Raw genomic sequence first — 24481 nt, forward strand, 5'->3', positions numbered from 1 at the left:
CTATTGATAAAAATGACAAGTGGAGAAAGCCTTTACATGAAATGTGACAAATCATGACAGTTAAGTTTGCATCTTGGCAGCTTAATGCTGCTTTAACACCAAGTATTTCACACTTGCACTGCCCACCTCCACATACATCCATTATTTTAGAGCACTTGCCTGCCTGCCTGCCGAAGTTCTTTTTCTGTATTTTCTTGGCACCATCGTCTTCTTTCTGTTTTTTGCTCTCCATCTAAAACATCATGTGTAGACTGCTACAGAGCCAGGATAACCAAGGTAACAGGGGTTCGAGCAGCTCATTTTCCCACTCCTATACTATCGACGTGATTGCGACATTAACCGAACAAACGTGTGTGTATGTGGAGACAAGAGAGCACGAGGCTCAGCCTGCTCAAGGCAAGGCAAGGCAAGTTTATTTGTATAGCACATCTCAACAACAAGGTAATTCAAAGTGCTTCACATAAAACCATTAAAAGCATCAAAACACAAGGCAAAAGAAAAGGAGATTTAAAAACAATTAAAAAACAGTGTAAGAAATAAAATGCAGTAGTAAAATGCAGAAATGCAGGAAATTGATTAATATATGAATTGAATGTGGTTCAATTAAAGGCAGCAGCAAACAGAAAAGTCTTCAATCTTGATTTAAATGAGCTGAGGGTCTCAGCAGACCTGCAGCTTTCTGGGACTTTGTTCCAGATATGTGGAGCAGAAAAACTGAACGCTGCTTCTCCATGTTTAGTTCTGACTCTGGGAACAGAAAGTAGACCGGTCCCAGACGACCTGAGGGGTCGGGATGGTTCATAAGGTAGCAGCAGATCAGAGATGTATTTTGGCCCTAAACCATTCAGTGCTTTGTAAACCAACAGCAGGATTTTAAAGTCAATTCTTTGTTGGACAGGAAGCCAGTGCAAAGACCTCAGAACTGGAGTGATGTGATCCACCCTCCTGGTCTTAGTGAGGACTCGAGCTGCAGCGTTCTGAATCAGCTGCAGCTTTCTGACGGACTTTTTACAGAGACCTGTAAACACACCGTTACAGTAGTCCAGTCTGCTTAAGATAAATGCGTGGACAAGTTTTTCCAAATCCTGTTGAGACATAAATCCTCTAATCCTTGATATATTCTTCAGGTGATAGTAGGCTGATTTTGTAATTGTCTTGATATGGCTGTTCAGGTTGAGATCTGAATCCATAACTACACCTAGATTTCTGGCTTGGTTTGTGGGTTTTAACATCAGTGACTGAAGCTGAGCGGTAATTTTCAATTGTTCGTCCTTGGTACCAAAAACAATTACTTCTGTTTTATCTTTGTTTCATTGAAGAAAATTCTGGCACATCCAGTTGTTGGTTTGGATGTGCTGTTTGTTCGCCGACAGTAATCAGGCTGAATTGTTACCAGCCCACTGGCATTTCTTTTCGATCCTCCAGATTACCGCGACACCACTGACAGCAGGTACAGCAGGTACAGACGCACAGCATCTATTCATACCATTGCCGTTCACATGTGTACCGTCTTCTGAAATCACTGAGAGGAGCGAATAAAGCCGAGAGCAGTACCAGAGCAGGGGCCGTGTGATGAGATGTGTCAATCTCACAGAGGGTCCTCATCACCTCCATGATGGTTTTGTTTGGCTCTGTCACCGGGGAAGGTGGGAACAGTACACAGCACAGCATCGTGACAGTGAAACCAGTCATTGATGAGTCAATTAGTCAATCAGCATATAAATAATTGCCACAGATTTGATAATCAAAGAATCCCTTCAGTCATTTCTTTGCTGGGTTCATCTGTTTAATTTCATTATACATTTACTATATTTGTGTTTTGGAGCGTTGGTCGGACAAAAAAAACATTTTGAATGTTTAGGATCTTGGAAATTGTGTGGCTATGTGCCAATTTCATGAAAACATTAATAGATTGAGAGAGTTTAAGACCACCTTCTCTCAATAAAAGTTGCGTATAATAAAAAAAACAAGAGTTTCCTGAAGTTTCCCACTTATTATCTGCCATGAGCAGTTTTCAACCTTTTGTAGCAATTATAGACAAAGCAATTCATTCAATTTTCAATTTCAATCTTTAGCTGCAGGAACTGTAAAAACACAAAGGAATGATTCAAATATGGATCCAGGCGATACAGAGGAGGAAAAACATCAATATCCTCTCACACCTTTCCCCCCCCACATATCTGAACTATGTCCTTCTGGTGCAGATAAATAAGAACGACAACGACCACACACATCAGAACTTGAGAGGAAACACCATTCTATCGACAGTGCTTTCCCAGTGATTTGCTGACTCACTGAGCCGCTGTACTTGCCTGCCAGTGGGCTGCTGTTGCCCTTAATTTAAACCAGGCATCAGGAAGAGTTTTATTATTTACAGGACAAGCCTGAGGAACCGTTGCAGGGGGCCGGTTAGTTACCTAGGAGCTGCCGAGAGTGACCGCACTCTTGTACTTTCGGCCACTGAGCAGTTCAATTCGAGCGGTAGGGGGTTGAGTTCCTTGTTTAACGGCACATTAATGGCAGCGATTGAAGACGGGAAAAACACAATTTATTTATTCCCCCTATCATTATATTCCCAACGGGAGGTTCAAGCCGGTGACCTTCATGTTGCAACGTCACTCCCCAAACCTTCAATTCAACTCCCACTGCCTCGCTTACTTTCGTCTCTTTTGTTGGCCTTTTCTCACACACATGCACACACACACTGCATCAACTACTACTTCAAAAAGGCTGCCGTATTGCTGCAGTTATTGGTTCCTGTGTTTTGGCTGCCGTGCCCTGAGAGATTTAAAAGCTAAAGAAGCCGTTGTGTTTTTATCAAAGCTTCTTCAGTCTGTCTGTCTGTCAGTTAGCGAGGTCTTCAGAGTCAATACCAGAGAGAGATTTCAACTGAGGAAGAGATGTACATCCCCAACTTTGCACTAAGCATCACACCAAAATAAAACAAAAAATCAATCTTAAAGGAAATCTTCTCTTTTTTCTTTCAAAACTGGAAGTCTATTTTTCTGGCATCCCACATAGCATTAGACGCGATACAGCTACAGCTGAGGATTTTTTTGGGGCTTTGCATAGCCCAGTTTTAGACCAAGCAGGAAAATGCATTATTACATATTTAAACAATGCTTGATCATCTGTTGAAATAAAAAAAAAGATGTGCCAGAGAATGCTGCATGTTCTATGCAAAGACTTCGACTGACCTTATGAATACTGTACTTTTAAATGTGCACGATGTAACCTTTAGTTAAGGCTAATTTACATAAAACAGCTTCGAGTGATACCAGCCATCAATCCAGTGGGTTGGCTGTGTTTCTACTCTGTACTTAAATAAAAAAATAACCAAACCGAGCAGCAGTGATAGCACAAACAAGCTTCCAAAACCTCCGAGTGTGTCATTTTCTAATCTACAACATGCTGACTACAACATCCTCGGACAGTTTCTATACATGACGTGAGTGAACCACATCCGTTCTTGGCTCAAACAACCTCGAAATATCCACTAGACATTCATTTCAAAGAGCTAAAAGTAACTCACGGGAAGAAAAATGTAACATTCATCAAAAGCTGTGTTTTTACATAACATCATCATTACATTCACATTCCCACCAGCTGAGGACACAGTATACACAATATATCTAAAATGGGCACTTCATAAAATATATATACAACATATATATGTTGTGTGATTTAAGGAGCTTGTCATTTTTCATGCTGTAGCCTTGTGGGTGATGTTGAACTGTGAGCTGCATTTCAGGTCATGTGACTTTGTAAATACCAAGTTTGTCAATGAAATAAGTGTCCGAGCTAATTGCTAACGTGCCAGGTAAATCTTAAAAAAGTGTAGGTTGAAAAGCTTTATCGACATTTAGGTGTTTGAGAGAAGGGATTCCAACCCCCTAATCTCCAAACCACAAACACTGTGTATCCCCCCAAAAACACATCAGGAGTATGTCTGTGCTTTTACGTGTCTCATGTCACTCACCTTGTCAGCCATAATCATAGAGGAGCCTCCGTGGACTCCCAGGACTGGAAGTTGCGTCTGAACGGAGAGGAAGTCAAGGATCTGGGAAATGGCCTCCTGATCGGTGCCATCGGCAAACACCAGGCCATGGAGACGAGTGCGTGACAGAAGCTCACAAACCTTGGGACACAGGGAAACAAACTCGGGTGTCAAAAGAGACCGTGTGTGTTTTATAGACCGCATGTGTGTGTGTACTATTGGTGAGTGTGCGCAGCCTTTCCTCACCTGTGTAATCACAGACTTTGGGTCTGTCTCGTTTATCCTCAGTATTACCACGGATACGTCAAGGGCATCATCAGGGCGCCGAGGTGGGCGGAGATCCTGATCGGAAATGTAACGCGTCTGGCCCATGAGCACGCCCACACTGAGACCTGGAGGCTTCTGGGACGCCACAGGCACCATCATCTGGGAGAGTAGGAGCAACATCCAGCCCACTACACCCATCATACCCTGTAAACCATAAACAAACACCTACAATTAATTAATTCATGTCACAAAGCCCTGTAACGACACGTCTTCACTCGGACAGTTTCCTGCCTGCTATCAGCAGCCTGTCACAGGTACAGGTGATACATACTGTATGTTGGGTGGCTGTGGCTCAGGAGGGTTGGCGGTTCAGTCAAAGTGTCCTTGAGCTAGACAGTGTTCACACTGAGGGGATGATGACAAATCAGTGCATGCATATTGATAGGAAGAGAGCTTTGTTAAGCTATAAGGAAAGTAAGAAGACAAAACCTTTTTTTGCATAAACTAAAAGACCTTATCCTGTTCATTTATCTAAAATCACCTAATTTTCTAATATTTCATATTTTTTAATGTATATCATGCTCGTACTTTCCGTCCTCCAAGACAAGCAAGAAGTCCCACTTATTGCTATCTTTGTCTGCTTGAAAATAAGTTGAGTCACACCTTGTGAAACGAGTTAAAAACCGACTTTGCTGCGCTGTGGACTGAATATATTTCATATCATCAGGATATAAGAGTCTTGTGTATTCGCAACATGCCTTTAAAATCGCAATAAGTGCTGTAAAATGACTCGCCGGGTTTCTCAAAGGTGGCTGATATTTATCTTTAATAAAAACAGTGTGACTCAAATATGTGGTCTGCATGTAAGTATTAGTGCGAGTCTCAAGTGCATCATCAAAGATTACATTCGAGGCACAAACGGGCTGGGAGTGTACTGTCCTCTTTCTGTCCTCCACTATTCAAAAAAATCACTGAATTCAGTTTCAAAGTGTGCAACCATTAGGAGAGCAGGGTGAAACCAAACTTTATTTTTCGCTAAAGCGCTAATCTGGCTTCACGAGACGCCCTAAATCTCTCGTCCACTGTCTGCCTTTATTTGAACATAATCTATGCCTGTGGGCAGTGTTCAGAGTAAAGTGTCAGCTATTAATGGATAACATAACCCTGATATAAATGTAATCTGATTTACCCCAGTCATGGGGGTAGGAGGGAAAACATTCTAAATCGCTGAAGGCACTCAAAAGTCTGCATCAATCAATAACGTTTACAGAGAATGAAAAATAACATTTCTTTCAACTCTATATCCTACCCAAATTCCAGTCTAATACAGAGGACTTTAAGCTCCTGTTCCCACTCCGGCTTACTCTGTGTTACCTTTTCCTGCACTGTGAGCAGATCTAGGAGAAGCAGATGAGTAGAGGACATGCAGTGTGAAATGCCCTGGGCTGAATGAGAGCTAATGAAAGCATGATGCGAATGCTACGTTGCATCTCAGCCAATTTCTTACACCACCACAGTCCAGCAGAGCTGAAAAACACCCCAGGAGGAAACGTCACGTCCACACAAGTAACCCACTATATCTCTTCATCCTGCCTTTTCCTCGTTTTCTTACATTGCACCCATAAATGCTCATCATTTCATCTATTCATTTTCTCTAAATATGTATGAAAATAAATGTACTCTCTTTCTCGAATTCTGCCAATCTCTCTTTCCGGCTGGGTTGGTGTGTATATCTGATCCATGTCATCTCACGCCCGGTCTAATCAGGCCAGTTAGTCAAGTCAGTACTTTCCCAGCTTGCTCTCTCTGCCCTGGTGCCCACAGACTAGCCTGCAGCTCCTGCAGCACTTAGCATACGCCGCTAAATCACACACCGCTACACTCCTGTCCCAGGAAATTAGTGTCAGCTCCAACCAATGGGACAAGATTATGCTAACTTTCCCTGGAGTTAGCATCAGAGCTAACATTACGACGAGCCAAAATCTTCCAACATACAGAAGATGTAAAACTTTGGGTCCCCTCTGTCTTGGAGGATCTGCATTTGTGCTTAAAATCATATCCGCTGACTCCTGTGATAAGCTTCCAAAAGACATGTCATGAGGGGTCACTGTTTCCCTCCGTGTTAGCATTTATGCAAATTCTTCCACAAAACAGAAAAATGCAAGATCTTAACAATGGAACAATCAGTGGCATAATTCTCTAGTATCCTGCCAACACTGAAGGCTGTTCACTCTTTTAATGGCGGAGGAGTCTACTATAGCTGATTTACTGCAATAAAACATAGGGGGCTTTTGTTTGTGCTCATCTAAACACGTTTCCTAAATTGTACGAATTTGCCTCGAAGCAGCAAATTAGTCTTGTCTGAAAATGTTTTTATTTCCGTGTCTAAAGTTAAATCTAGATTTGTGAAAACGATGTTTCTGTCAAAGCGGGAAACAACACACCCTGTGCTCAAACGGGAGCTGGCATTAAGAGGCCCTCAAGCTGCTTCAGTGACAATGAATCAGAGGACGTCTTTGTGCACAGTGCAACATAACCCTGAGTGATTTTCCTTGGATATAAGCACATTTTTTGGTTCAGCAGTGTTAGCCCTAACTCCTATTAAATAAAGCTCATGTGGGTGTAATTGCTTAAATCTATCAGTCCACAATTTCATCCCTTCATTCATTGTGAAGCAGCTCTACATAGTGTCTCTAGATGACAAAACAAATTAGGCTCGTGGTTATGTGGGCCTTGTTTCCCCAAAATATCTTCAAGAGATACTCCACCCGAAATCTGTCTTTTGAATAGCAAACACTCTAACGTTGTGGGCTTGAAATGGGGCTGTACGAGTTTGTAGTTTTCTCATGAACAACAAAATGAATAACTAATTTTCACTGCGGACTAAAACGCGTCAAAACATCCACTGAAACCTGTCAAACTTCTGCTTCTACGTTCCACTGTCCACTCTCATATTAAACACGTTCCTGTCGCAGATTTTTTCCCCCCAAGATGGTCCGACTGTGGCATGGCAGTCTTTCAATCAGAGGATCGGTGGTTCAATCCCCGGCTTAGGCTCTATTAGTCACATATCGATGTGTCCTTGAGCAAGACGCAAAATTGCTCCCGTAGCTGTGCCTACGGTGTGATATAATCTGAATTGTAAGTTGCTTTGGATAAAAGCGTCTGCTAAATGACTGTGCTGTAATGGTGCTAAATTTGCGTGGAGTATCGCTACATTTGTCACATCCATTATTCATAACAAGCCTTTTAAGTTCACGAGGCGTTCCCAAAAAGTGCCTTCATTTGTGACCACCATGTGTGGCCAATCTGGTACTGCCGTTTCATATACATTTTATCTCATTATTTTATCTAACGATCTGCTATTTCCCCCACTAATGATCTCTGTATTGAAATTGACAAGTGGTCCATGCAATGTGCAAGCTGAACATTGGATTACACAATTAGATCTTTTGATGCCGGTGGAGCCGTTAAATACAAAAACAGCAAAACAAAAAGGTTGGCCAGCATTAAATGAGCTCCTGGAGAGGGATCAGCTGAAGTGACAATGTGATTTTAGACCAACTATTTAGTCGGTAAAAACATCAGGTCTTTGTATCTTCATCTTTTGATGCCCTTCATCATCTGATCACATTGTGGTGCCTCAACAAGGATGATGGTGTTGTGTTGTTGAACCTGGGAACGTTTTGCTCAGAGAGCACATATAAGTTGACACTCCTTAATTTAGTTCATTTATATTTTCTTTCCTGCAAGCTTCTTGAGAAAGAAAAAGTCAAACTTTGACTTTAACATTACCCTACAAACTTATGCTAATTGAATTATGACATAACAGTTGGTTGTAAGCGCACTACAGTCTCAATGCTGAATAATATGTCATATGATAATTTATTTTGTGGTGCCACAGCACAGCTGCCAATCTAAAACGATGACCTGCCACCACAATTTCTACTCATAGTGCTCTAACAACATTTTTCCCACCATCAAATGTTGTTTCAATTCTGTTTATTAATCTCCATAGAACCCAGTTCCAAACTTAGTGTCTGATTTATGTACATATTTGCGCTCTCAATCTACATGAAATTAGCATCTGATTTAATAAAGCAGTAGCTCATCATCAGTAACTGGGACCGTCTTTTAGGTGCATTCTGCACATAAACGAGATCTCCAAAGATGCTGTTCAGTGGTGAAATGGGGATACGATGGGGTAATAAACCATGAAATAAATCAGGCCAAGAAAAATGTAGTGATGCTGAATTCCCATTAAATGAAACCATTTACTTCCCTGATTAAACTCAAGATGAGAAAATAAGTTGTCAGCTATTAGTATAAAATGATCTTAAGTTTTAAAAACCAATGCAGTAGAAGTCATTAAAGGTGCAATGTGTAATATGGCCAGAATCTTTGCTCAAAAGATTTTAAAAAATGAACTCACATCACCAGAATGTGAAGAACTTTCAGTTCTAACACTATTTCAAAGATGTCCATGTATTGTTTTACTGATTTATCTACTGAAAAGTTGTTTATTGGACCCAGTAGTTGAGGTGAAATTCGTTATAACATATAAAATGTCTTTAAAAAAATACATGCCAGTGCAACTACATGTGAAGTGTGCAATCACCCCAATGCATGAGCTACGAGGATGTTCGAGTTCAGGTTCAGGGTAAATAAGCCACAACCCTCCACCCTCTTTGGTGCAATATAATGTTTCTTTATAACTGAAATACTTTTCTTTCTAAGGAGCTCCCACTCTCATTTCTGAATAATTCACTGTAGCTCTCCTACACATGTTTCTGCTGTCATGGTGATTTCTGATTTCTGCAGGATTAGTAATTTTCATCTCTCCCACCACGCCTTTAATATACAATTTCAAATCTGCTACTGTATTGCAAAGGCAATTGCAAGGACGTTTCCTTGTAAAAGCAAGCCTAGAATAGTGTGTGAGCCTTAATAAATGTACCAGAATGTGCAGTCAGCTATTTTTATCTAATCTCCCCATCTTATGTGTGCAATCCTCCATTAAATGCTAAATGCATTTGCAGGAATAAGAGAGGCACACGTCACTGATTGCACGCAAGCTATGTCTCAGATGACAGGCAAACTGCGCTTCCAGGCCAATGCACCCGTTTGATAAATAACATGCACATGTCAGTAATGTATTTTCTGACTTTGTCAATGTTGTCAAGTTACATTGTTTAGCAGTCTTGTCCTCAGTAGCTAGTAGCCAGAGTGTAATGCGTGTTTGAGTCTCATGCAAATGCATGATCTGCCAGGGATATTCTATGTGTGAAATATACAAATGGTAAATTATTTTATGTGTTAAATGATTATTTGAATTGTTCGTTAAAAAAAAAATCGGACATTGTTCTGTTTTTCAGATACATTCATTGATTATCAATAAGAGAGCCAGAGTTTAGGGTCTATAGAGCATTAAGAAAAGGGGATAAAGGGAAGTTGAGGAATAAATGTTCGCTTTCCCAACTCCTAATGTCTCTTTTTAGAGGAGAGCAATTCATTATCATGTTTGTTGAGAAAGATACATAATGTGCAAAAGTTAAAAGAAGAGTGGGCCACCCACCTTTATTGTTTCTTAGTTTTATTTGGCTGCAACAGTACTGTGAGAAGCCAGCCAAGCTTGTCACATTACCATTGTCTGTGTGCTAAGTTATGTCTCAGTTGGGTAAAAAAATAATTAAAACACATTGCAGATGGTGGTATGACGTCTTCAGGCACATATTGGAAATGTTTTAAAAAGGTGTGGAATCCTTGGGAGAAAAACTAAACATTTTGTATTTTCATTTATTTAAAAAAAAAAAGGTTGGCAGTAGTTTTCCCAAATCTGTTTGAATGGCAGCAAATGTCTTGAATCAGTTCATCAAAGTTTACTTACATCTCGTTTATTTACAGAAATAAATAGTGTCATAGATGACACTACACTAGGCGGCACAGAGTCAGTCATGTCTTGAGCATTCAATAGTGGTGGCTGTCTGTGGTAAGCATGTCAGGTGTGGTCTGGAGTTGGTAAACAGGTAAAACACCACATCCCCATGCAGCAAGGTAAGAATATGTACATTCAACCACACACGAGGGGACATTGAGGATTTTTTGACAATAAGGGTTCAAAGGGAACTTTTCTTCACTAAAAAAATAGACTCATGTGATTTTGATAACCACATGTACATGTTTATGATTTGTGATGCACTCCTCATTGACAAAGCTAAAAATCTGTGGAAGACAATTGAATGAATTGTTGAATTGTAAATACTGACTACGCTTATTTGTGTTTAGGGTTTATGATATTTAAATGAAATTTGGAACAAATTATTTTCAAATGTGAGGTTTAGAGGGAAAGGTTTTGGAAAGAATGTCGAGCAGACAAGTAAATATTGAAGAAATGCGCACACACACACACATACAGACACACACACATGTACACACACACAGACAGAGACTACATTACATCTATGTTTAATTGCTTTAAATAAATGTCTCTGATACTGACAGCTTAATAGTCATCAAGCTGTCTTTTGGCATTTCATCACTTATAACCGACATTAAAGAAGTCACTTGAAATATTAGGCTCACATATTCTTACTACAGTACTGAGCAGTTATCGCTCACATGCTGGAATTATCAGCATTAGTTACAATTATCTTGTGACAATATGTATAAAATGATTGTTACATTTTCACTTTCCATTATTTCTTTCACGAAATGCAACTACTGTATATATCTATACATCTACCTGAGTGAAGTAATCTGTAATCTCAGTGTAAGTATTTGTATACTTGCATAATGTATTTATACTGTGTACTGAATCCTGCTTAGTGGCTACAGGATCGATTTCTACGGGCAGAATATGTTTGTATTATTTATTCATTATGTGCGTCTGTATTTATCGATAGTCTTTTGTAAAATCATTATTGAATAACCCGGAATATGATCATGGTTTCTTTTGAACACTGGAAAGAATTAATTAGGCTAGATGTTTCGGGGGAAATTAAAATGATGTAACTCTTATTAAACCCAACACTAATTGGGTAAATGACGATAATGTAAAAAGTGCATCCCTCCTGCTCTCTCTGCACTTTAATTGTATCCAAAATAAAAGCTATTGAGGGAAATAACATGAAAAGAACAATCTTTCTAATAAATGAAGGAAGTTGTTTATGGTCCTTTTGTTGTTCAGATCTTCAATTAACATATTTTAACCAGATGGTGAATCAGAAAACAAATCAAATACAAAACCTGAGAGTGTGATCCGTCCTCACTCTGGTATGAAACTTTAGTGATATTTAGATGCATCCGATCAGTCCGATCGGCCGCAACGTCCAATCAACAACTGATATCCAAAGAGGGGGCGTGTCGGTCATTGAAATACTTCTGGGAAGGCTGCTCTCGTGTATCCTCGCTACTCAGAGCCGAAATAAGAGCTTTGTGACAGCCGCCAAGATGGCGGAGCATAACTACTTCTGGTTCAAGAAAGGAGTGAGGAGCAAGGAAATGACAAATAAGAGACTTGAGATATTCCCCGAGTGTTTCTGGAGTTTCCCCCTCCCCTAGTGTTTCTAGCACCTCCCTGTCTGTGTCTCCTTGTCTTTGTGTGGCCGTGGTTTCCTGGCTGTCCTTGCTCCCAGCGCTGCTCATCATGCACACCTGCCTGCAATCAGCTCGTCACCTCTCCTGGCTCCCTGCCCTGCACACACCTGCCAGCAATCTACTCATCAACTCTGCAGAATATCAAATCCGGCTTTCCTCCCAGTTCTTGCCAGATCATTGTCTCAGTAGTTCCCGTGTTTTCTGTGAGTACAATTCCCTGTGTTGTTTTTTGGGGCCTGTGATTAACTGTTATTTCCCTGTGTCCCAGGATCATTTGCCTCCCTGCCTACTTGCCTGCCACTTCAGCCTGTCAATGCCACTTACCAGTCCACTTCTCTTCTCTGTGGTCTCACAATAAATCCTCTTCAACTTCACTTCCCTCTTGTCAGTGTCCTGCGTTTGGGTTCACCATACTGACCATAAGAATGAGGACGCCATCTTCCTACATAGCGGGCTACCTAGCTACACTCGTGAAACATGACGACAGAAAACTAGTGACAGTGTGGCTGTGATTGATGAAGCTCTACAAGTTGTTACAAGTCAATTTAAAGAAAAAGCTCTTAAATCAGCACATGGTTGTTAACTGCAAATGACGCTGGCGGGACCACCAGTGTTGGGCAAGTTGCCTGAAAATGCACATTAAAATGTAAGTGCTTTATGTTACTTCACAAACAAAAGTAGAGTATAGTGTTGCATTATTTACTACTTTTTTCTACTTTTGTGCCTTTTTAAACGACTCCAAATACTCCACACGTCTCGTCTTTTGTATTAACACGTGTAGAACAAGTCATTGCGGCAACAAACCGACAGCCCTGTTTCGGATGGATTTATTGATCCAGTGTTTCGACTATGCTGTTAATCCCTTACCAAAAAAACATAAAACACAAACCATCTGGTTAGAGGCTTAGAGCTGCAGTCATTATGGCAGGTGTCAGTTATTACAGCTTCACAGGCTTCCAGTGAAGGACCTAGCACGTCATATGTAATTAAACATAGGATTTCAGATGGAAGTGCTCCCAGCTACTTTTACAATTATTTTAGGAAAGAATGCAGAGACTTGAAAATATTCACTGATAGAATTTGGATTAAATGTTTTTGAATCTTGTACTATGGCATACGACTGTTGGTGTCAATGGTATAATATTAGTTTGTTCGTGAGTAATTAGTTTGTCCCTTTTCTTAATGGCAGACATTAAATGTCAGTTGCCATCTTGAGGGGAGACACACGCGGTGAATTGGGAAAACATGTTAATTAATAGATGCCGCCATGAAACTTCCCCTGTTGATTACTTCATTAATTGTTTGTTTAACAGTATGTTTAAATATGCAAATTGTGCATCATCTTATTGAATATGTGCTAAATTGCATAAACAAATCCGAACATTGGATAAAGCCAGGTTCAAAATGATTGTTCCATTTTATTAACAGAGGGAATCTTAGATATCTCTTGCTGTATACATAACTCAAAAAATACTGTTGGAAAAAAAATGAATGTTACCATGTTTTTTGGAATAAAACTCTAAATTAGGCTTTGAATGATATATGAACAAACCCCCAGTGAAAACCTTTAGAATATAGAAATGAATGATGGGTTTGGTGTATGTAAGAGCGACTGGAAGTGCAGATTTCTGGCTCAGTCTGAGAAAAAGTAATTTTGAGAAAGATACATGTATTAAAAATTTCATATATTTTGAAAGATACTACAGGTGAGTCAGAATAAATAAATAAATAACCAATAGATAGCAGCATGAAATCTCTCCAGTTGATTATTTACACTTAGACATTTCATTTTTTAAGTTTTCTGAAATTGTATGTTTAAATACAAATGAGGCATTTTCTAATGCTAACTTTGGGTGAATTTAGGGTAAAATCTACAGACACAAAGTAAACAATTGGATGTTTTCTTTCAACTAGTATGAAAGCAGCCTGTAGTGTCTCCCCTTAATTAATGAAGGTTGCTGAATTGTGCACGCACCATTGAATGGAAGTATGTCCAGGACTTCATCGTTTCATGAATGTATGACAAAGGTTGTCAATAAACCAAACCAAACACCAAAACCATTTGATATTGAATCAAATGACTCCCTGCACTTTAGCAAACACATTTTGGGATATCAGACGGAATAAGGTGCACTTGTTATGTTTAATTTGAAGGTGCAACAACGGTACACTTAGATATGGAAATTTAAGCAAACAGAGAAACAAACACAACATGGTCCCTAATTATTCACAAACGTAACGCGTGTGCCCTTTTACCTCTAGTACAACAAAACTAAATAAGAAATTGTTTTAATTTTAAAGCAATTTCAGTGAATATTTTTAATACAGGTGCACTTTCACATCATATACTTAAATATGCTTTTTTCTGACCTGGGAGCAGCAAGGGTTTATATTTGCCAGATATTGCTTTTCATTTACCAACGCGCAGTGTGCATCACTATCCACCCACCCAGAGAGCCAATTGTGAAACACAAAGGTTTGTTGTCTTTATTCGACAGCGGAAGATGATGGAAAGGTCTTGTTTGAAATATATCATTTTATATTTGTTTAACATTGATGTAAGTTCAAAGTGCCCCCAGCTTGTCCTCAATAAAAACAAGCCTTCCTGCTACACATAGTCTTTTAACAGCCCAACAGCCTTTTTCCACATCAAAATTTCAGCAATGGGAGAAACAAATGTGTGTTCGGAGGACACACTTCTGGCCAAATCATTTTTTCTTCGTGTGGAACCAGGGGAAGAAATGTCCACCGCAGTGCTGTCATTCATGTTTCATTGGTAATAAATATGAATAAACAAGGACAAACTCCCTCATTCATCAGGGGACTGCACTGTGCGTTTGTGTAACTGTGTTTGTCTGCATATCTTTCGCTGCTGTGTCTGTGCTGACTTTGAGGGTGTTATTTATGTTTCCAAGGCAGCAGGATGTGAAGCACGAGAAAGACACAACCCCTGCGGGGGAAACTAAAGGGCAAAAGTTGAGGTTGGGCCACGAAATGGGAAGAAAGGGCATGAAAATAAAGTTATTATGAAGCAGTGCCAAGGTGAGGACGTGTATAGTCATCCTGGCAGGAAAGCTGGAGAGCGGCCATATTGTGAGGTAGTTTGATGAGCTGCGTTATATTTTACATTATAATTGCACTTAAATCTATTTAGGATGTGAAGGTGTGAATGTATAATCATGATTTGACCTAATAAAGGTCCCAGTTAAAGAGCTTTAATTGTTAGGTGCGTGGATATAATCAACCAGATAGCAAGTCAGAGAATTATTTGCACAAGTCAGGAGGATTTGTTTGATAAAGTGACAAACTTGTATTAATGTAAAACTGTATGTTTTAAGTGTAGCTGACCCAAAAACAGTGCAAACACCAGGGATACAAGAACAGCGCACAGTGAGATGAGCTCAGACTCGGACATCCTTGTAAATATACGATGTGGTTTTTCGAGCTCTCAATTATTCAAAAGCCCTGAAACATTAAAATGACACATGACGGTTGTTGACGATCATTGGTGAGCCTTGTTAGACGACCGCATGTAATGACGGAATAAATTCTCCTTTTAATCTTTTCATTTTTAACCAAAAGCTGAGTTTGTACTCATTTGAATGCACGACAAGTGCACCGCTCTCTCCAGCGATCTATTATTGATGAAAGTGAAGACATTTATGAATCCATCAAATGCCTTCTGACTACATATTGCTGTAATAAATTGAGGAAATAAAAGTACTGATATGACGTTTTTTGAGCCAGACACATGTAGAATGACAAACAGCAACTGTGTGAAGTAATAATGGACATTTGAGCTGGTCCTGTTCTTATCTGATATTTGGAAGATGTGGGACCAGCTTGGCTTGTATTCAGAATTGTATTCCAAAATGTATTCTTCTTATGGAGGAACATTGCCCACGTAGAGCATGTTCTTTTCCCTTTCATGTTTTTCTGCTCAAGCCACTCGGATATGCACATTATCTCGTCAAACTGTACTGCATCATGAAAAAGTCTACAGAGGGGACCATTCGTGCCAATTACTCCTCCACACATTTTTTCTTTGGCCAATAGAAACTCTGATATCATTGTGACACAGCAATGAGTTCATTGTTGTTTAAGTTCAAACAGCTTTAGATTGGTTCAGTCACATTTTTGAATTTATTATGATTATGCCAGTCTTGCTACTGTTCATTTACTGAAAGCTTTTAAGATCAATTTCTTGAGAAACATAAATGCTGTCAAGTTGATTTCAAATGCAATTTGAATCAAATGACCCTCTGTTTGAAAATATATACCGGTAAGTAGTATTGCCATGATTCAAACTGAAATGTGTGTTCTGTTTATCACTATAAGTTTCAATGGCATGAGAGTATAATTAATATATGCTTAATCGGTGTTACAATTAAAAGGGGGCCCTTGTAAAATGTAAAACAAAAGGCCCACAGTCAGAATAATTATCAGACCTTTCTCCCTCGCAGCAGAATTATGTATCTAACACATTGTGAAACTGATGTCAAAACATATTAGGGGATTTACTACTGAGAAGTGGGGGCGAGCGTCCCCTCTGCTCACAATGCTCATTAATTAAGACTTAAACAGCAAAACATGTTTTAAAATCCATCGCTTATGAAGCCTGTGAGAGACCTGAGAACACTCGATCTTTATTTCTAAGTGACACAAACATTGTGGCTTTTTCCTGCCATGTTTCAATAAAAGGGACATTTTGTGTAGAGGAAACCTACTGTATCTTTCAATGCAAAGCCACCCAAAACATGACTTTAACACACAGGTGAAGCCAGCTATTTTACAGATTCAATGTCGGTCATGGTAAAAGCATACGTTTGATGGCAACTTTTCAAAAGCCTCTCTCATGTTATCTATCTTTGATCATACGTCTCTGGGTACCAGTGTCTGGTTAATATTTTTTAACATGTGCTGCTTATTGCTGTTAAAAGCTGCACTTGGCAGGAGGAGACAGAGGCTTCAAATGTACCCGCATCACCAGATGCCCCGTCTGGCCGAGACAGCACCTGTCGCCCGTGTGGAACGGAGCATTGTACCTGGAGTAATATATTTTTGGATGATTTGCGAATGCTTTGGGAATGGTTTTGGCCTCTGCATCTTGCTGCCTGGCAGAGCTCTGAACAAGATCATGTTGAAAAAAAGAATACGAAGTGACCAGACGCCGACACACTAAATCACAGAGTGAACGAGGTCCTATTGATGTCGAGATCTGGTCTAAATTACCACATGTTAAAGATTTCCAGGCAGATAACCATATTATTTGATTTGATGATATACCTCAGCTGCTTTGCTGTTAATTCGTTTTTAATATATAAAGCACAGAATTGACTGCATAGTGTAATTTCGTTGTTTTCCCATTTGTCATACAATAATGGATTAACGTGTTGTACTTTATGGGTATTTATTGGTATTTATTGGTATGCAGGTATTGTGTTTTACATCAGGAAAACAAACTAAACATATTGCAGGCTTCTGTTTTTTTGTTAACACATTCATCAAATCAGTTTGTTTCTCCAAGGTAAGCAGCACATCCTTGAAAAATTGGTGTAGAGGGGTATGAGTATAAAAAAATCTACTCAAGCACCACAGTGCTACTTAATCAAGGCCTGTGCTCAGGCAGCAACCTCTGGTTCTGAAGAGTGAAGCCAATGCTGAAGTGCCTTAAACTTGCATTCTTTCTAACGGCCGCCACGAATAACTGATTGTATGGAAGTCTATGAGAAAATGACTCTACTTCTCACTTGATTTATTACCTCAGTAAACATGAGTTTATGGTCTCAATCTCCAGTTTCAAGTCTTCTTCAATACGGCATGATGTTCATCTTGTAAATTGTGGTCCCATTTAGAGTCAAATAGACCATAAAGCAGGGTATGCTTCAATATATAAATGAATATCTTACAGAATTTTTGTATCGCACTTTTCAAATCACACAAGACACTGTGCTTCACAAACAGATAAATAACACATGAACGCACAAAAAAAATCAACAGCAGAATCAATAAAAGCAGAGTCAGTGCTCTAGGAAGTCTCTATGCTGCGTTTGTCCAAATTGGAGATGAGACGGACCTTTGACTGCGGCAAAGCCCCTGAATTACACCAGTCTAAGTGAGAAGACATAAGACACATCGGTGTCTCAGTCTCAAATAACTCTTCCCAAAAATGGGGAACCTATATATAATAATGTTCTCATGAACATGCCCACGTTTATCTGCCTATAGGTTCGCCCTTGGATATTTATCTACGTAGGTGGGGAACATATTTGCATTTACCCGATCAAAAGACATTTGCATTAGCCGGCAGCATCGCTCTCCTATCAGTGGCGTGACAGTGATTGCGAGTGACAGCCTGCGCAACAGGCTATGACACCGACGTAAAAGAGCCACAGATGTATGGCAGCACACCTTAGCTCGCTAACCACAGTGTCTACTAGCATGTACACAGAGAATTGAACATGACACTTAACAAGATGCACACACTGGCCTTAAAATAATTTTCCAGTGTTCATTCATTAGGAAACAAGCAGCAGTTAAATGGTGAATGCATTTTTTTCTAGCATTACAAACTATAATGACTATTTGTCATGATAGTCATTATAGAAGACGATCAGAGCCATACCATAGAATCACTTGACATGTGCGCGAAGGAGCCAACAGGAAGTCAGCCGGCTCAGCCAGAGGAAGTGTCTAATGCAGCAGCCACAACAAAGTTTTTCTTTCTTTAAAAAAAAAAAAAAATGAAAAGTCAAAATCACTTTTGTTTGACTGCAGCAAATAGAGGGTTTTATGGTGTCAAATTAAAATCAATGTTTCATAACAAACTATATTTGAAACCACACGCTCCGTTTACTGAACTGTCTATTGAACAATGTTGAGCATGTGATGACAAACTAAACAGTTGTTTTTGGCCTGTAACTCTTGAATCAAACATTTTAATCACTGTTTATTACCACTCTTTGTGTTTCAATTATTTGTGTATTAGAGGAACTTCTGTTTTCACAAGAAACATAATATGAGGAAAATAATAAAGCCATTTGACTTGTTCTGAGGCAGAAAGATGCAATTCCTTATGGACTTAACATCATTGGCACAGGTAGCGCTGAGCACACAATTGCCAGACTTTCTTTTTTGAAGTGTAGCTGCTGGCTTATCAAGAGAATTACAATAACTGTTCTTACAGCCTCTTGTAGAAACAGAATGATGCTGCTACATAGCTATATTATTGTGCAGCTCCATAGTGCCATTGTTTGAAGGAAGTCATGTGTTCTCTCCTCTGGCATAATAATGTCTGATTCATTGTAAAAAAAAAATATGTTGTAATCATCTTAGTAACACATTGAGCTCACTGTGCCTTAACATATGTAAAACATAAAATTGAGTGGAAACCATCTTTCCTTAAATCAGCGAGACCCCTCACGATGATCCCCGCTGGAGACGGATAAAGCAGTAAAACAGCACTGATACATTTATGCGACTGATCTGTTCCTCGTAACCGTGGAAAACTATATCAAATTGGATTTAAAATGCTAAAGGACGTCTTAACTAGGGCAGTTTTATATCAGTTTGAGCCCAAATTTGGTATCCGTAAAAAGCATAAAATTGGAATATGGGTTTTGGGTGTTAAGTTGGCCACAATGACAGGGCAACTCCTAAGCCTCTTTTGGAGCTTGGAAAAACCCTCAGACAGACAAAATGTAAAAGCCATCATTTAAGGTAACAACTAAGCCTCCGAGGAAGCCGGGAACGTTCTCACTTTCAGAGCCACATGTGTCTGATCACAATCAAGCTCATTCAAAAGCACCCTATTCAAATAGACCCAGTGGGGGGGGGGTTACAATCCAAAATGAAACATCCCCCATCTTGAAAGCCTTAAGCTTCCGACTGAAAGATGAATACTGACATCAAAGGAGAGCACATTTGTGTGCATCTTTTTTAACAATGACCACTGACTGTCAATAATGATGTTATTTACGTAAAAAGGAACATAGACCTTTTAAAGCATCACTTATCAAGATTTTGAAATTTGGTGGAGACGTATTTATTAGGTAGCAACTGTGTGGGCACATCTCTAAATCAATACTAACAATGTTTACAGCTTGTTAAGCTACTGTCAAATGGCAAAGAAATGTATAAGAATACTTTATCCTCCGATCACTAACATTAATCAATCAATTTGAGTTGTTCTAAGTAAGGAGAACAGGTGTTTCACGCCTGTGTATTACACTGTTTGAGATGGTGTAAGCAATCGGGGAAATGACGAAGCAGTAATGTTACAACATTTTTGACCTATTCACAGATATTTCTGTTGGATCGTTCCACAAATCACCGCCATAAGTCACTGCGAGGCGAGCTGAGCCAAAGACCTATAGACTTTGTTGAAGGTCTGAATCACTGCCAATACAGCTCAGTAAAGGCCACAGATTACTTAACATCCCGTTAACCTTTATCTCTTAAAGAAATGATGTCATCAATAATAGCAAATACATTCTGTGTGAACAAAGAGAAAAGACTGTTTCTATTTGAGTCTTCTGCACACCGAATAACATCTTAAAGGGAACATTCAAGTGTTACTGAATGGCCAACATGATCCAAAAACTATACTGCTATTCTACAAAAAAAAAAGTCAATGCTAACCTTATAACACCATTAAAACTTTCTCGTATAAAGAATAAAAGTTTAAAAAGCCATTTTCATCGACCATCCAGCTGGTCCATTAGCCTGCAACGGAGGCATTTGGGGATATGAGACTGCTTTGACAGATTTGTTGTTGAAAATAGAAACTGCTTTTAATTCATACTCGAGACGTATTGGTGGAAATTTCTTGCAGCTCTATTCTGCTTGTCATGCCTCTAAATCCACCCTTAAAACCACCTCTCAAGTATAGGATCAAGATTATCCTGACTGTCAGCATCATCAGCCTTTGACTCATGAAAAACACAGATTTAAGATTGATCAAAAGTAGAATTTGATTTCCAAAATCCTATAGCCTGAGAAGCGACAATTATTATTTTTACTTATTACCCCCCCCCCCCAATGTTCAGATCTATTCCAATGCGGGTTGAAGCGGGTGAAAGACGATACGACCTGACAACCCCAGACTGCAGGACCAGAGTTGATATAGTGATATAGTGATCATTAGTGGGCCCTGAGTCTGGTGTGTCAGGCTGCAGGAGGTGATCGGCTGGAGTGTCCTCAGCTGTGCACAATCAAGGGTGTGGCCATGGGAGGTGTCTGGAGGCAGAGGACAAACACAGAGCACCAATAACAAACGGGGGAATGACAGGACACACGAGGAGAGGAGATCAGGGGAAACACACAACGGGTCAGACAGGGATCCTGGATCCTGACAAGTTGTGATTTGTTAATAAGCAACTTCTGTTTTTTTTATTTGAGTTCACAGATGATTAAAGAACTACGTATCGATCATAACATGGAAACCAAAGAACTGTCAATATTCAAATGATGTAAAATACTGAATACTTCTTTTTTGGGGCATGAAATTACCAAATTTACAGAAATAGAGCATCATCGCAACACAACTGCCCTACTTAATTCTAAAAATATCCGTTCAAAAATCTGTATTAGTCAGACCCTACTTAATACCACTATGGCTCACTAACTCATTAAATGAGACCACCAACTGTGTTTTGATGAAATGATTAAACACAGCACGCTCTTAAGAGGCTTTTGGGTTATTAACTTGTGTCTAAAACTGCACTTTCACACACATCACACATCAATATACAGAAGATCAGCGGGGGTCAAATGACTCATTATCATACGTCACTCCGCCCTTTTCACTGTTATTTGCTCGGAACAGGAAAAGGGAAACGCTCATCATCGTCCTCTAAAGCCTGACCTGTGATTGTACGTACACGTGACAGAAACTGTGAGCGCAGGGCATCCCTTTTTACAGTCTTCAAACAGTGGACAAGGAAATGGGTAAAATGTCAAATGGAACCAAATTTTGGTGGTGGTGATGTTTTTGGGACAAGACAATCTGGCACAACGCAGTACGGGCACCGTGGCCGGTTTAATTGACTTTAAAGAAAGCACTCACTCAGCAGATGACAGCTGAAGCTAAAGGCCACGCCGGAGGCTTGGTGGTCGCACAGGGTTTGGCTGTTAAGGTTCTAGGCAGAACCACATCACCAGTTTGTCAACGTCTGTGGATAGCGAGATCCAACCAAAAATACTTTGCAGATAAAGACATTACTTGCTGCAGTTCTTATCTCTGGATGTGTCAATACATCCTTCAGGACAAATGCAGCTACAATGCAGGGCAGGAAGGGGCATATTCCACCCACAGGTTCTTTGGCTTTTCTCTTTTTTAAGCATCTCCTTTATAATTATTCTTAATAAGCTCTAGGTTGCAATCTTGTGTGTGTACTCCTACCCAAAATCCGCTCTGTTTATAGAAAAAGGAGCAGAAAAAAGGGAGAGGATATGAGGATTTGCAGTTGGTTTTATTCTAATATTTACTCAAGTTTCAACTGAGCTTTGAAAAACAACATATCTAGAACAACAAAATAGTGTGGAAGATACCAGAGCCATATTCTCAGTCAATGTGTGTTACAGTCAAACAAAGCTATATTGTTGATATTCTTTGAGACTGTGTCACAATGAGAATTGCGTTTGGACTACTTCAGTACACCTAACGGTTCAACAGAGGTAAAAACTCGATATGTAGCTTCCACGAAAAGAAAGATTTCTACATAAATGCTCTCTGAACCTTTCCCCACTTGCAGGCATATGTAGATTTTGGGCTAATTTTGGGCTCTAGCTCTAAAAATGTCCTGCACACAAACACTGAGAACAGGATGACACGGAGCAGTCTGATTGCTCACCTATTGCAGCCTTTTATCTGCAAGAAGCCCCTGTGAATGGGGGTTTTTTTTCAAGAAAGAAAATTGTATCTAGCAGGGTACAAGAACTTAACGTCTATCACCAGCTCGAAATACTCTCGAGAGGGCCATCTTGTTAAAGACAATACAATAGCATGTTGAGAACAGCACATTTAATGTGAGGGATTAGATAACTGCGGAGCAACAGAGCAACACAGTTCCGTTTCTGACTACACTGACAAGCTCCTTCAAGACAATGAGTCCTGAACTATAATACCTGTTTTGCCAACAGTGGGGACGGTTCAGCGAACAGCTCAGTGAGATGCATCTCGACACAATTTCAACACTATGCTGGAGCCAAACTGGGACTCCGAATGTGGTATGCATCGCATCACTGCGAAGATTTTCATTTTCATGCTTCTGCTGTTTGGCTTTGTTTCAGTAGTTGGTTAATATAGCAGCGTGCGAGAGATGAAAATACGACGCTCAACTGAGCAGGAAACACTCTCTGGAGGGAGGACAACAGAAAGAAAGTGAATAGAAAAGTAGGCCTGTACTATAAAATCATGTTCAGGGTTTTAAAGGTGTTATGACATCACAATTCATTGCAGCTTTGCACAAGGTTTTTTTTTCTTTATATGACAGCAATGAAGACAGCAACAACTCGCGACATTCACTGCTCCGACACTATACTGCGGTTATGCCCGACAGAGTTGATCTCCTTTTGTGTCATCCCACTATTCAAGAAAATATGCTACTGCTGTGTGGAGCACAGCCTCTCTCCCCGGTCCTCCACAACAGCACAATGAGTCTAGCATGGCGTGAATGATAATTTGCCCTCAATGATCATGGTACATTTACACACATGCACACACTATTGAGCATAAAAATTGAGAGTCATTCCTTTGCCAGCCAGTAATGATGAGGCTAATGGAGATTTATGGGAATTAGGGCCTTATATTCTGTCATGTCAGACTCCTATACTTAGATATGTCAGACTCTTATAGTTATCCCCATGTAACGTGTGTGTGTGTGTGTGTGTGTGTGTGTGTGTGTGTGTGTGTGTGTGTGTGTGTGTGTGTGTGTGTGTGTGTGTGTGTGTGTGTGTGTGTGTGTGTGTGTGTGTGTGTGTGTGTGTGTGTGTGTGGTGTGCGTGCGTGCGCGCGATGACTTCCATGTCCCTGAGAAAGGAAAAGACACTTCATGTGTCAGACTTGGCACGGAAAGCGGGAGGAAAATGTGTTTCTACAACGTGACTGCATTCAAAGCCTGAAAACTGTAATTTGAGATATGAATTCATTTCAAGGTCTCTCATCAGTAGCCGGGGATAATGTGATGCAACAGCGCCGCTTAGCGGCCCTGTCGGAGTGTGTTTCTCTCCCCCCTCGCTCGCCATTACCGGCCGCGACGCTTACCTTCGGTGTCACAAAGCGTCGCTGCTGCAGGTTTGCGGTCGCGGAGGTTTTGCGCCTTCTTCTTCGGAGTCCGTGTGATGAATGTTGAGTTTTACTGCCGGGGTGTGAGGGCCTGTGCAGGCAGCCACCGTGACCTGTCCGTTTACTGGCATTTTGGTTCCTTCTCACAGCGTCAGTGAAACCAGAGGAAAAGTGTTCAAACTTGAGCTGAAAAAGAAGCAAACAGAACACGCTATTGCTTGTTGCAAAAGCGCAGACTTATTGAATTTTGATTCTTGATTTACAAAATGACGCGCGCCCACAGGCTGGCGGTGCCTATAAGAGTGATTCATATATTATCCAATGCCACAATATTC

The 24481-nt window shown here is 40.1% G+C and overlaps 1 protein-coding gene across 1 annotated transcript in view; it reads right to left on the reverse strand.

Moving 5' to 3' along the window:
- Positions 1–24481, reverse strand: part of grin2ab (glutamate receptor, ionotropic, N-methyl D-aspartate 2A, b) — a gene marked incomplete at both ends in the record, with an annotated part of 87033 nt that overhangs the window by 61911 nt on the left and 641 nt on the right. Inside the window, 3 exons of the mRNA XM_079278989.1 lie at positions 3980–4138; positions 4244–4468; positions 24126–24332. Of these exons, the coding sequence (XP_079135115.1) occupies positions 3980–4138; positions 4244–4468; positions 24126–24332 (591 nt within the window). The remainder of the gene's footprint in view (positions 1–3979; positions 4139–4243; positions 4469–24125; positions 24333–24481) is intronic.

This window comes from Melanostigma gelatinosum, assembly GCF_949748355.1.
Source record: "Melanostigma gelatinosum genome assembly, chromosome: 11".
In the NCBI taxonomy this organism is placed as follows: Eukaryota; Metazoa; Chordata; class Actinopteri; order Perciformes; family Zoarcidae; genus Melanostigma; species Melanostigma gelatinosum.